The sequence below is a fragment of the Salvelinus namaycush genome, chromosome 2 (genome assembly GCF_016432855.1).
Source record: "Salvelinus namaycush isolate Seneca chromosome 2, SaNama_1.0, whole genome shotgun sequence".
Lineage (NCBI taxonomy): Eukaryota > Metazoa > Chordata > Actinopteri > Salmoniformes > Salmonidae > Salvelinus > Salvelinus namaycush.
The window spans coordinates 11,360,464-11,374,658 of NC_052308.1; the positions used below are offsets into that span (position 1 = coordinate 11,360,464).

At 42.9% G+C, this 14,195-nt stretch overlaps 1 protein-coding gene across 1 annotated transcript in view; it reads right to left on the bottom strand.

Moving 5' to 3' along the window:
* Positions 1-12,569, bottom strand: part of LOC120020384 (semaphorin-3F-like) — a 76,691-nt gene extending 64,122 nt beyond the window's left edge. The window contains exon 1 of the mRNA XM_038963996.1: positions 11,225-12,569. Coding sequence (XP_038819924.1) covers positions 11,225-12,569 — 1,345 coding nt within the window. The remainder of the gene's footprint in view (positions 1-11,224) is intronic.
* Between the last annotated feature and the right edge of the window lie 1,626 nt (positions 12,570-14,195).

A 14,195-nucleotide genomic window follows, 5' to 3' on the forward strand; every position in this document is an offset into this window, starting at 1 on the left:
GCTTCTGTTGGGGTTCCGATTCAGGAGTAAAGAAAATACTTATGAAAAAAGCAGATCCACACCACATTGGGTGAGGCGGGTTGCAGGAGAGTATTTTGAAGTTGAGTTTTAGAAAAAATATATAAAAATGTGCGAAGAAAGAATATATAAAAGATATATACATGGGACGCGACAAAGCCGAGGACAAAGATGTCTGACTGCTACGCCATCTTGGAAAAAGTATAAGAGCGAGAGCCAGAAAAAAAGTCCTTCTTTGAGCCTGACAGAGGCAGGGATATTGAGAGGACATCAGAATAACCAGGTATCTGAACTAGAGGCCTTATCTCAGGGAGCTGTAATGTGACAGCCTGGTGTTTGCCTCCCATCAACAGCTCATAATCAGCCCCTACCACCACCCACTGGTCCGGGACTGTTGACTCAGAACACATGTTACAGGAGCTGATTGGTGTTTACCTTCACCTGTCAAGGAGAAATAATTGCCACCAGATTATGTCTTATCTCTGAGCCTCTGGAGGTTGTCACTCCGACGCTCTCATACTCCTCCGCAGCTGTGACTGACAGTGTGTATGTGTATGTGTATGTGTGTGTGTGTGTATAGATGTGTGTGTGTATATGCACACACATCTGTGTGTGACAGTGCAGCAGCGAGCAAAGCTCTATGATCCTCACATCAAATCAGGGACACCTGTCTCCCAGTGCAGGGATCAGGAAGAGGCAACATTGATTTAAGCAGCGCTGCTCCTTCAGCTGACTTCCTGTGTGGAAACAGGAGATTATACAAATCTATCTGGGCTTGATTCAGATGACAAGAGAGGTTAATTAAAGCCACAGGGAGAAGGTGTTGACCTTCACATCATCTGACAGGGAATACTTTTCTCTGTCTTCGTCTCCCTCTGGTCAGTGCACTTGATCATTAATTTTTCTTAATTAAAGGAGAAGGAGAGAAAATGTGAATCAACTGCGGCGCCGAGTGGAAGAAGGAGAGGAGTTGTCTCAGAAGGAGTCGTCTCAGATAAGTTAATACATACAGCATCAGTCAACTTAATGGCAGTTGCAAATGTGCTATAACATTATCAACCTTTGTCCTTCCCAGGACCCAGTCAGGGTTGTTACAGACTGATGAAACAAAAAGTGATGTGTTTTCCAGTGATGCTATTGGCTTTTTTTGTTTGTTTAATTGTTTTTAATTGTTTAAACAGTCCAAGCAAGCTCAACACATGAATCATCACTTGTACTTTGTTGAGAAAAGACCTGTAATCGCTCCTTGGAGTCGTAGAACAGTGCTTGGGGAAAAGTGAGAATGACAGAGTTGACATGTACTAATAGAGCGTGAGCTCTGAGAGGTTGTTTGGAGTGAAAGGGTGGGACTGCACTATCTGAGGTAAACATCTGAATCTCTATATCCACACGCACTCTTCCACACCAGACGCGGCCAAAGACAGATGCCTGACCTGCAGCAGCCCATGGTCAGGGGTTGAAGGTGAAAGGGAGCCAGGGGGCTGGTGAGAGGGTTTATCCTGGTCCAGCATAATCTGTGATTATCTCAGTGGTCAATGTGGCTCGCCTCACGCCTCTGCCTGATCACAATCAGGAGCTAGGAGCTAGCACGGTCTCTCTCAACATTGTTTTCAATGGCATCCTTCCAACAATACAATTGGCTATAAAGAAAAAACAGCATAGTGCATCAAATCATTCAACATGGCTCCAAGAATCTACAAGAATAGTTTCCATATTCTACAGCAAAAAACAGCCTTGGAGATGCCAAAAAGTTGATAAACGTATGCAGAGCTTATAATACCATAAACACTGTTGCCCCGCAGCATGTCAGTCTACTGGTTCTAACCTCCTCCCTCAGAACACTAATCCCTGGCTTCTGGTGAACGCAGAGAACGATGGTTCCTCGCCTTGTTTACCATGGGGCCTATATCTCAGTGGCACGGTCTGGGCTCCTGGCTAGCGAGTGGGTGGGGGAGCTTCAGAGTAGACTAGAGGGGGTATGTGTAGCTGTTAAGCTAGCCTCTGTAATGGTGATAGAGCTATGTTTATTGTTGTAGCTGTGCTGTAGGCTAGCCGGCGGTGTGGTGCGGTAGGGGTCAGGGTGTGTGTGTGGCTGGCCCGGTGCTGAGACCAGAGGTCAAAGGGATTAGGGAGGAGCGGAATAATAAGACAGATACCTGGTGGTGGTGTGGAGGAATAGAGCATCCACCCCTCTCTCTGTCTCCATCTCTCTCTCTCCATCTCCATCTCTCTCTCTCTACCGCTCACAAAGGAGTGGAAGCCTTGCTATGCCTCCTGATGAGTTCAAATCCTCATCGCCTCACTCTCTCTCCTCTCTCTCTCTCTCCCTCTTCTCTCTCTTCATCTGTCTCTCTCCTTCTGTCTCTCTCTCTCCCCCTCTCCATCTTTCTCTCTCCATCTCTCTCTCCCTCTTTTCTCTCTGGTCTCTCTCTTTCTCCCTCTCTCCAGCTCCAACAGATCTCTGACCTGGCAATTAAAGCAAACACTCAACAAAGTTAACTAATGTATAACCTACTGTGCCCATAAAAAGGATTTAGGTTAAGAACTTTTTTGAAAGAGTACAGTTTGAAAGATATGGCAAACAGAAATAAAACCAGATGGACATCATAAATATATGGGAAAGGTTGAGGGTAAAGGAAGGACAAGAGTTAAAAACAAACAAAATAAAACTATTGTAAAATAGACTGTGTCCATAAAATGTATATAATATGTATGAACTGGAAATACATGCCTAAGCATTGTTGTTCACTAGTTTGCTCCAATTGGGGCAGGGGTGGTAGGGTTGGAGGGAAATTTATATATAACAAAGATTTGTATATATACAGTTGAAGTCGGAAGTTTACATACACCTTAGCCAAATACATTCAAACTTAGTTTTTCACAATTCCTGACATTTAATCCTAGTAAAAATTCCCTGTCTTAGGTCAGTTAGGATCACCACTTTATTTTAAGAATGTGAAATGTCAGAATAATAGTAGAGAGAATGATTTCTTTCAGCTTTTATTTCTTTCATCACATTCCCAGTGGGTCAGAAGTTTACATACACTCAATGAGTATTTGGTCAAACGTTTCAGGTAGCCTTCCACAAGCTTCCCACAATAAGTTGGGTGAATTTTGGCCTATTCCTCCTGACAGAGCTGGTGTAATTGAGTCAGGTTTGTAGGCCTCCTTGCTCGCACACGCTTTTTCAGTTCTGCCCACAAATTCTCTATAGGATTGAGGTCAGGGCTTTGTGATGGCCACTTCAATACCTTGACTTTGTTGTCCTTAACCTGTTTGGGCTGCAGGGGCAGTATTGAGTAGCCAGATAAAAGGTGCCCATTTCAAACGGCCTCGTACTCAATTCTTGCTCGTACAATATGCATATTATTATTACTATTGGATAGAAAACACTCTCTAGTTTCTAAAACCGTTTGAATTATATCTGTGAGTCAAACAGAACTCATTTGGCACAAACTTCCTGACCAGGAAGTGGAAAGTCTGAAATCGAGGCTCTGTTCTACTTCCTGCCTATAAATGGGCATGATACGTATTAGTATACATGCACTTCATAGACCTTCCCCTGGATGTCAAGAGGCGGTGAGAGAAGAAATTTAGTGTTTATCTTGGTCTGAAGTGGAATACAAGCTCTTTGTATGACGTGTCCCCCATTTCCTGTTTTCTGGAGAGCGCGAGGAGGTACCTGGATTTGCCTTCTGTTTAGCTGCCGTTATAGGCGACTACTATCTCCGGCTTTCATTTTATTTGATACATGTGACCATATCATCGTAAAGTATGTTTTTTCAATATAGTTTAATCAGATTATTGAAATTTTTTCGGGAGTTTTGCCGTGTTCCGTTCTCTGACTTTGTGACGATGGAGAGATTCACGCCACTTGGCTAGTGCGCTTGCTAATTCAAGAGGGAAAATGGACGTTCTAAATCCAAACAACGATTGTTCTTGACAAAGGACCCCTTGTCCAACATTCTGATGAAAGATCAGCAAAAGTAAGAAACATTTTATGATGCTATTTCATATATCTGTCGTACATGTGAACTAGTCGTCGGCGCCCAACTTTTGGGTACTCTAGCTATACCGAAGCTGGATGTCGTAATGAAGTTATTTTTTAGAATTCTAACACGGCGATTTCATTAAGAACTAATGGATCTATAATTTCCTATACAACATGTATTTTTTAGTTATGTTTATGAATAGCTATTTGGTCAGAATATGTGTGTCAGAAAAAGTGTCAGAAAAATATCCGGACGTTGTGGGAAATAGTAGCTACGTTAGCACATTGTATAACCACTGATTTCAGCTCTAAATATGCACATTTTCGAACAAAACATAAGTGTATGTATAACCTGATGTTATAGGACTGTCATCTGATGAAGAATATCAAGGTTAGTCAAAAATTATATATCTTTTACTGGTTTGTCACGATCGCTAACTTTTACTGCTGGGAAATGGCTTGTATTTTTGGCTATTGTGGTAAGCTAATATAACGCTATATTGTGTTTTCGCTGTAAAACACTTAATAAATCGGAAATATTGTCTGGAATCACAAGATGCCTGTCTTTCATTTGCTGTACACTATGTATTTTTCAGAAATGTTTTATGATGAGTAATTAGGTATTTGACGTTGGTGTCTGTAATTATTATGGCTGCTTTCGGGGAAATTTCTGATTGTAGCTGCAATGTAAACTATGATTTATACCGGAAATATGCACATTTTTCGAACAAAACATAGATTTATTGTATAACATGTTATAAGACTGTCATCTGATGAAGTTGTTTGTTGGTTAGTTTGGTTGGTTCTTGGTTAGTTAGGTTGGCTTTGTGCATGCTACCTGTGCTGTGAAAAATGTCTGTCCTTTTTTGTATTTGGTGGTGAGCTAACATAAATATACGTGCTGTTTTCGCTGTAAAACATTTAAAAAATCGGACATGTTGGCTGGATTCACAAGATGTGTACCTTTCATTTGCTGTATTGGACTTGTTAATGTGTGAAAGTTAAATATTTAAAAAAAATATCTTTTGAATTTCGCGCCCTGCACTTGAAGTGGCTGTTGTCATAAATGTACCGACACCGGGCTGCAGCCATAAGAAGTTAAGCCATTTTGCCACAACTTTGTAAGTATGCTTGGGGTCATTGTCCATTTGGAAGACCCATTTGCGACCAAGCTTTAACTTCCCTACTGATGTCTTGAGATGTTGCTTCAATATATCCAATTTTCCCTCCTCTTGAAAGCCATCTATTTTGTGAAGTGCATCAGTCCCTCCTGCAACAAAGCATCCCCACAACATGATGCTGCCACCCCCGTGCTTCACGGTTAGGATGGTGTTCTTCGGCTTGCAAGCCTCCCCCTTTTTCCTCCAAACATAACGATGGTCAATATGGCCAAACAGTTTTAATTTTGTTTCATCAGACAAGAGGACATTTCTCCAAAAAGTATGATCTTTGTCCCCATGTGCAGTTGCAAACCGTAGTCTGGCTTTTTTTTAATGGCGGTTTTGGAGCAGTGGCTTCTTCCTTGCTGAGCGGCCTTTCAGGTTATGTCGATATAGGACTTGTTGTACTGTTGATATAGATATTTTTGTACCTGTTTCCTCCAGCATCTTCACAAGGTCATTTGCTGTTGTTCTGGGATTGATTTGCACTTTTCGCACCAAAGTACGTTCATCTCTAGGAGACAGAACGCGTCTCCTCCCTGAGCGGTATGATGGCTGAGTGGTGGTCCCATGGTGTTTATACTGGCGTACTATTGTTTGTACAGATGAACGTGGTACCTTCAGGCGTTTGGAAATTGCTCCCAAGGATGAACCAGACTTGTGGAGGTCTACAATTTTTGGCCTAATTTCTTTTGATTTCTCCATGATGTCAAGCAAGTAAAATTCTCCATGATGTCAAGTAAATAGTCATTTACAACAATAACAATTTCTACACTGAATTTCTGATCAATTTGATGTTATTTTAACTTCTTCTGGCTGCAAGCCCTAAGTCGGGATCAATATGACAACAGCCACTTCAAGTGCAGGGCGCGAAATTCAAAATATATTTTTTAGAAATATTTAACTTTCACACATTAACAAGTCCAAGTCCAATACAAGTCCAATCAAGTCCAATACAGCAAATGAAAGGTACACATCTTGTGAATCCAGCCAACATGTACAATTTTTAAAATGTTTTACAGCGAAAACAGCACGTATATTTATGTTAGCTCACCACCAAATACAAAAAAGGACAGACATTTTTCACAGCACAGGTAGCATGCACAAAGCCAACCTAACTAACCAAGAACCAACCAAACTAACCAACAAACAACTTCATCAGATGACAGTCTTATAACATGTTATTCAATAAATCTATGTTTTGTTCGAAAAATGTGCATATTTCAGGTATAAATCATAGTTTACATTGCAGCTACAATCAGAAATTGCACCGAAAGCAGACAGAATAATTACAGACACCAACGTCAAATACCTAAATACTCATCATAAAACATTTCTGAAAAATACATAGTGTACAGCAAATGAAAGACAGGCATCTTGTGATTCCAGACAATATTTCCGATTTCTTAAGTGTTTTACAGCGAAAACACAATATAGCGTTATATTAGCTTACCACAATAGCCAGAAACACAAGCCATTTCCCAGCAGCAAAAGTTAGCGATCGTAACAAACCAGCAAAAGATATATAATTTTTGACTAACCTTGATATGCTTCATCAGATGACAGTCCTATAACATCAGGTTATACATACACTTATGTTTTGTTCGAAAATGTGCATATTTAGAGCTGAAATCAGTGGTTATACATTGTGCTAACGTAGCTACTTTTTCCCACAACGTCCGGATATTTTTCTGACACTTTTTCTGACACACATATTCTGACCAAATAGCTATTCATAAACATAACTAAAAAATACATGTTGTATAGGAAATGATAGATACACTAGTTCTTAATGCAATCGCCGTGTTAGAATTCTAAAAATAACTTCATTACGACATAAGGCTTACGTTATGGTGAGCGAGTGCCCAAAACCTGGGCGCAAAACTAATAGTACACAGTTCGACAGATATATGAAATAGCATCATAACCTTTACCGAACCTCAATCCCGGATCCGGGATCACCCCCCACCCCCCCACACTGATTAGCATAGCTAGCATAGCGTCACAATTAAATAGTAGCATCTAAATATCATTAAATCACAAGTCCAAGACACCAGATGAAAGATACAGATCTTGTGAATAACCCCATCATTTCTGTTTTTTAAAATGTTTTACAGGGAAGACACAATATGTAAATCTATTAGCTAAACACGTTAGCAAAATACACCACTTTTCTAACTCCATCAGTTTCTTACTACTTCAGGTGCTATCACCAATTCGGCTAAACTAAGATATTGATAGCCACTAACCAAGAAAAAACCTCTTCAGATGACAGTCTGATAACATATTCATGGTATAGGATAGTTTTTGTTAGAAAAAAGTGCATATTTCAGGTAGAAATCACAGTTCTACATTGCAGCTGCAATCTGAAATAGCGTTGGAAGCAGCCGGAATAATTACTGAGACCGACGTCAATTACCAAAAGAATCATCCTAAAACACTTCAGAAAAATAGACAGCCTACAGCAATCGAAAGACACAGATCTTGTGAATCCAGAGAATATTTCAGATTTTCTAAGTGTTTTACAGCGAAAACACAATATAGCATTATATGAGCGTACCACAATAGCCAGAATCACAACCGCATTTACCAGCTGTAAATGTTAGCGATCGTAACAACCCAACAAAAGATATATAATTTGACTAACCTTGATATACTTCATCAGATGACAGACCTGTAACATCATATTACACAATGCATATAGCTTTTGTTCGAAAATGTGCATATTTAGCAGCACAAATCGTGGTTATACTATGTAATCACTACAAACATTGCATGTATTCTGGCCGGCGCCATTTTGGATTAGCGCCTATTCTTATAAAAATACTATTCATAAACTTGACTAAAAAATATAAGTTGGACAACAATCGAAAGATAAATTAGTTCTTAATGCAATCGCTATGTTAGATTTTTAAAATTAACGTTACTAGACATATAGTGTGCGTTGCAGCCAGACCAGTGCCTGCAAAAGTGGCGCGCAAACACTATGACATTTTTCCACATAAATACATAATAACATCATAAATAGTTCCTACTTTTGGACGAGCTTCCATCAGTATCTTGGGCAATGTGTCTTTTCTTCAAAAGAATAGTTGCTTTGTTGTAAAACGTCCTCTTCACCTTTGGAACTAGCTGCTACCATTAGCTATGTCGCACACACATGTCCAAATCCTCAAACTAGATACAAAGGAAATTCAGAAAAATAGCACTATACTCGCATAAACTGATATAAATCGGTTTCAAATAACATCGTTATGATGTTTCTAACACCTATATTTAATTAAATTACAGACGGATACATCTCTGGTCGATAACTGAGCGTTCCAAAATTTCATCCTGACTTCTTGCCAGGCGCCATGACGAACGAGACAAAGAAAGGTACTCTCGTTCCATCCGGCTTTATAACCTCGGACAGCTACGCAGACAGACCATTCCACTTCTCATTGGTTACTGACATCCAGGGGAAGGCGGGTGCAGTTCAATTCCAGCCATAGGATATACACAGGCTTTAAAACTGAACCCAGATCAGAGGATAATTCTCAGACCTTCGCAAGTCATGTCAGGATTTTTGCTGTAGAGGGAGTTCTGGGTCACCCACAGACATAATTAAAACGGTTTTAGAAACTAGACAGTGTTTTCTATCCAATATTAGTAAGGATATGCATATTGTACGATCAAGAATTGAGCAATAGGCCGTTTAATTTGGAGACCAAAATATGCTAATGCGGAACAGCACCCCCTATAGTTGCAAGAAGATAAAATGGGTCCTACTTTTGATGAGCTTCCATCAGAATGTTGTACAAGAGGTCCTTTGTCAAGAACAATCGTTGTTTGGATTTAGAACGTCCTTTTTCCCTCTTGAATTAGCAAGCGCACTAGCCAAGTGGCGCGAAGCTCTCCTTCCTGAACAAAGGCACACAACGCAACACGCCTAACGTCCCGAATAAATTTCAATAGTCTAATAAAACTATATTGAAAAAACATACTTTACGATGATATTGTCACATGTATCAAATAAAATCAAAGCCGGAGATAGTAGTCGCCTATAACGACAGCTGTACAGAAGGCAATCCCCGGTTCCTTCTCGCGCCTTCCTGAAAACAGGAAATGGGTGACACGTCATTCCAAGAGGATTTATTCCAACTCAGACCAAGATAAACACTCCATTTCTTCTCTCACTGCCTCTTGACATCTAGGGGAAGGTGTATAACGTGCATGTATACTAATACGTATCATGCCCATTTATAGGCAGGACCTAGAACAGAGCATAGTTTTCAGACTTTCCACTTCCTGGTCAGGAAGTTTGTGCCAAATGAGTTCTGTTTTACTCACAGATATAATTCAAACGGTTTTAGAAACTAGAGAGTGTTTTCTATCCAATAGTAATAATAATATGCATATTGTACGAGCAAGAATTGAGTACGAGGCCGTTTGAAATGGGCACCTTTTATCTGGCTACTCAATACTGCCCCTGCAGCCCAAACAGGTTAATGGACAAAAAATGTGCTTTTCTTTCAAAAACAAGGACATTTCTAAGTGACCCCAAACTTTTGAACGGTAGTGTATATATATATATATATATTTGTAAAAATAAATGATGTGGGATTGGAAGTGATGAAAACATTTACATTGATGGAAGCTAGAATCTATCTGCAGTATTAAAGCTGATCTACCCACTAAAAAAGAAGCCCTAACACCCATGATGAATTCACACTGAGAATCTCCTTTCTTATAACTTAAGGATCTATGTTTCCCCACTACATCAACTGTCTGCTCTTCCGCATATGATCACATATAAAAAACCGAGCACCAAAGGGTAAGTAAAGGGGTGCATTAGATTTATTCTTTAGCCTGATCTCTCCTCCTATCTTTACACATACAATGGAGTGCTGGGCTTGATTTTGGGAGTAGTCTAGAGTGTATCCCCCTTCCCCTCTCCAGCAACAGGGTCATGGCCAGTATGGCTCCAGCAACAGGGTCATGGCCAGCATGGCTCCAGCAACAGGGTCATGGCCAGCATGGCTCCAGCAACAGGGTCATGGCCAGCATGGCTCCAGCAACAGGGTCATGGCCAGCATGGCTCCAGCAACAGGGTCATGACCAGCATGGCTCCAGCAACAGGGTCATGGCCAGCATGGCTCCAGCAACAGGGTCATGGCAAGCATGGCTCCAGCAACAGGGTCATGGCCAGCATGGCTCCAGCAACAGGGTCATGGCCAGCATGGCTCCAGCAACAGGGTCATGGCCAGCATGGCTCCAGCAACAGGGTCATGGCCAGCATGGCTCCAGCAACAGGGTCATGGCCAGCATGGCTCCAGCAACAGGGTCATGGCCAGCATGGCTCCAGCAACAGGGTCATGGCCAGCATGGCTCCAGCAACAGGGTCATGGCCAGCATGGTGAGAGGTAGGTAGGGGTAGATGGGGGGAGGTGATGAGAGGTACATGGGGAAATTAGAGGGGGTAATTAGGAGGTATATTTAAAGAGACCATTAGAACTGAGTGTTGACTCAGGGACTACTGAGACCGAGCTATCCACCGCTCTCTCTCTCCCCACTCCAGGGCAGTGAGAGGAGCCTAAAATGGCCTCCCAGGTCATTGATCAACCCCAGGACAGGACTGATGGTGGTGGGGTAGAGGGGTGAGAATGGAGGAAGGAGTCCCCATGGTGGAGGAGTCTGACAGCGTGGCCTAAGAGCTTTCATTTATCAATGCTAGCCTGGCAAGAGGAGTGCCTTGGCAACTTAGTATTCTCTTTCTGAGCCTGAATGACTAGTACAGAGGCTATAATGAGGCTATAGAGAGAGACGCTACTGGCTGACTGAGGGGGCAGAAAACACTCAACTCTGTTTCCATTTTCATTTCAAAGCAGCTCACTCACAGTCAGAGGCGTACCGAGGTCTAACAACGACAATCACTGACAGAAAGTTCCTTGACACTCAGAGAAACACTGACAGACATGGCTGGATGTAGCCATTAGAGGTAGGAAAGAAAGAAAAAGGACCACACCAGGACCTGTAGTGTCCCTCCCAGGACCTGTAGTGTCTCTCCCAGGACCTGTAGGGTTCCTCCCAGGACCTGTAGGGTCCCTCCCAGGTCCTCCCAGGACCTGTAGGTTTCCTCCCAGGACCGGTAGGTTTCCTCCCAGGACCGGTAGGTTTCCTCCCAGGACATGTAGGTTTCCTCCCAGGACCTGTAGGTTTCCTCCCAGGACCTGTAGGGTCCCTCCCAAGACCTGATGGGTCCCTCCCAAGACCTGATGGTTTCCTCCCAGGACCTGTAGGGTTCCTTTCAGGACCTGTAGGGTCTCTCCCAGGACCTGTAGGGTTCCTTTCAGGACCTGTAGGGTCTCTCCCAGGACCTGTAGTGTCTCTCCCAGGACCTGTAGTGTCTCTCCCAGGACCTGTAGTGTCTCTCCCAGGACCTGTAGTGTCTCTCCCAGGACCTGTAGTGTCTCTCCCAGGACCTGTAATGTCTCTCCCAGGACCTGTAGTGTCTCTCCCAGGACCTGTAGTGTCTCTCCCAGGACCTGTAGGTTTCCTCCCAGGACCTGTAGGGTTCCTCTCAGGACCTGTAGGGTTCTTCCCAGGACCTGTAGCGTCCCTCCCAGGACCTGTAGGGTCCCTCCCAGGACCTGTAGGGTTCGTCCCAGGACCTGTAGGGTTCCTCCCAGGACCTGTAGGGTCCCTCCCAGGACCTGTAGGGTTCCTGCCAGGACATGTAGGGTTCCTCCCAGGACATGTAGGTTTCCTCCCAGGACCTGTAGGTTTCCTCCCAGGACCTGTAGGTTTCCTCCCAGGACCTGTAGGTTTCCTCCCAGGACCTGTAGGGTTCCTCCCAGGACCTGTAGGGTCTCTCCCAGGACCTGTAGGGTTCCTTTCAGGACCTGTAGGGTCTCTCCCAGGACCTGTAGTGTCTCTCCCAGGACCTGTAGTGTCTCTCCCAGGACCTGTAGTGTCTCTCCCAGGACCTGTAGTGTCTCTCCCAGGACCTGTAATGTCTCTCCCAGGACCTGTAGTGTCTCTCCCAGGACCTGTAGTGTCTCTCCCAGGACCTGTAGGTTTCCTCCCAGGACCTGTAGGGTTCCTCCCAGGACCTGTAGGGTTCTTCCCAGGACCTGTAGCGTCCCTCCCAGGACCTGTAGGGTCCCTCCCAGGACCTGTAGGGTTCGTCCCAGGACCTGTAGGGTTCCTCCCAGGACCTGTAGGGTCCCTCCCAGGACCTGTAGGGTTCCTGCCAGGACATGTAGGGTTCCTCCCAGGACATGTAGGTTTCCTCCCAGGACCTGTAGGTTTCCTCCCAGGACCTGTAGGTTTCCTCCCAGGACCTGTAGGTTTCCTCCCAGGACCTGTAGGGTTCCTTTCAGGACCTGTAGGGTCCACAGCAGGACCTCTAAGCCCATATACAGGTCCCTCACATGACCCAAAAGATACGAGTCTCCAGCAGCACAGAACCCAAATGTTCAAATGCTCACATCAAAAAGCTGTTGCACAGGAATATGGTCAGGTGCATCGCAAATTCAGAACTGCTGGACAGCAACATAATAAACTAAAGCTGCTGAGGTTTAAATTAAATAATGAAATAGGTAGCCTTGCCTACAAAACGAAAACAATCCATATGTTCAAATCAAAAGACCTGATTAACATGACATCAACAACACAGCCACATGTCCCCGGTGCCGACACATTCAGAAATCAAAAGATGGTTTACTATTTAGTTTAAAAGCTCTGACGAAGGCCAAGAGAACAATAAATACCTTTCAATGAGAAAACATATATCCACTTGGGGTAAAAACATTTTTTAAAGACTTCTATTTTCAACGATGTAGCCTACGATGCAGTACTCGTGTTAGGGCTGTGGCGGTCACAAAATTTCGTCAGCCGGTGATTGTCAAGAAAATAACTGTCGGTCTAACGGTAATTGACCGTTAATTAACCTAAACACATTTAGCATCATCCGGCTTCCACACATAGCCTACAAGCCACTGATGCAGACCTTTGGGACATCTACATATTAAAAAGTCTAATAAATCCATGTAATATAGTCTACACCATCACAATAAATGCATTATTTATTTAAGACAGGTCTAAAGAAGCATGATAGGAAGAAAATGTAGTCTATTTCAGAAGAACGGAATAGCATACTCTTGAGTTTTCCTTATGTTAGGTTCTGATGTGTCTATGCCAAATTGCTGTGGGCATCACTAGTTCATTTAGCGGACAAGATTTGATTAGAATTCCATGGCATTATTTTATAGTATGAAGAACACAATTGAACAAAGCTGAATAAAATATAAATATTTTCTCCAAATGATTTAAGGGACTGCGCACATGCGGCTATTGTGTGTTGAGTGGTTAAAAAAGAAATAGGTACTCCTATATGCTTAATTTAGAGTTATTAATGTAACTTTAGTTGTTCTACTAACATTGGGCTATATGTTTAGATGTTTAATACATTGTAAGGCCTCATGGTGCGACTAATGCTGATTTGAAAAAAGTTGCTTGAAAGGCATGAGCTCTGCTTTGTTTCTTTTGCGCAGGCTGTACACACTACATTAGTTTCTCATTCACAATTTGACAAGCACTTGATAATGCCTCAAATTTCACGGTGGTATCCCCTTTGTGGCCGTCATGCACCTTAAAAAAGTCCATGCCTTTTGCGGCCAGTGGCCGTTGTGCCTTTGGCCCAGAGTGCTGCGTTGTGCCCTTCTCCATGAGTGCTGTGCACTCCGAAGCACCTCTTACTCACAAGTGTAACGTCCTGACCAGAGTTCTTATGTGTTTTGCTTGTTTAGTGTTGGTCAGGACGTGAGCTGGGTGGGAATTCTATGTTGTGTGTCTAGTTCGTCTGTTTCTGTGTCCAGCCTAATATGGTTCTCAATCAGAGGCAGCTGTCAATCGTTGTCCCTGATTGAGAATCATATATAGGTGGCTTGTTTTGTGTTGGGGATTGTGGGTGGTTGTTTCCTGTCTTTGTGTTTTGTCTGCACCAGCTAGGACTGTGACGGTTAGTTTGTTTTGTCATTTTG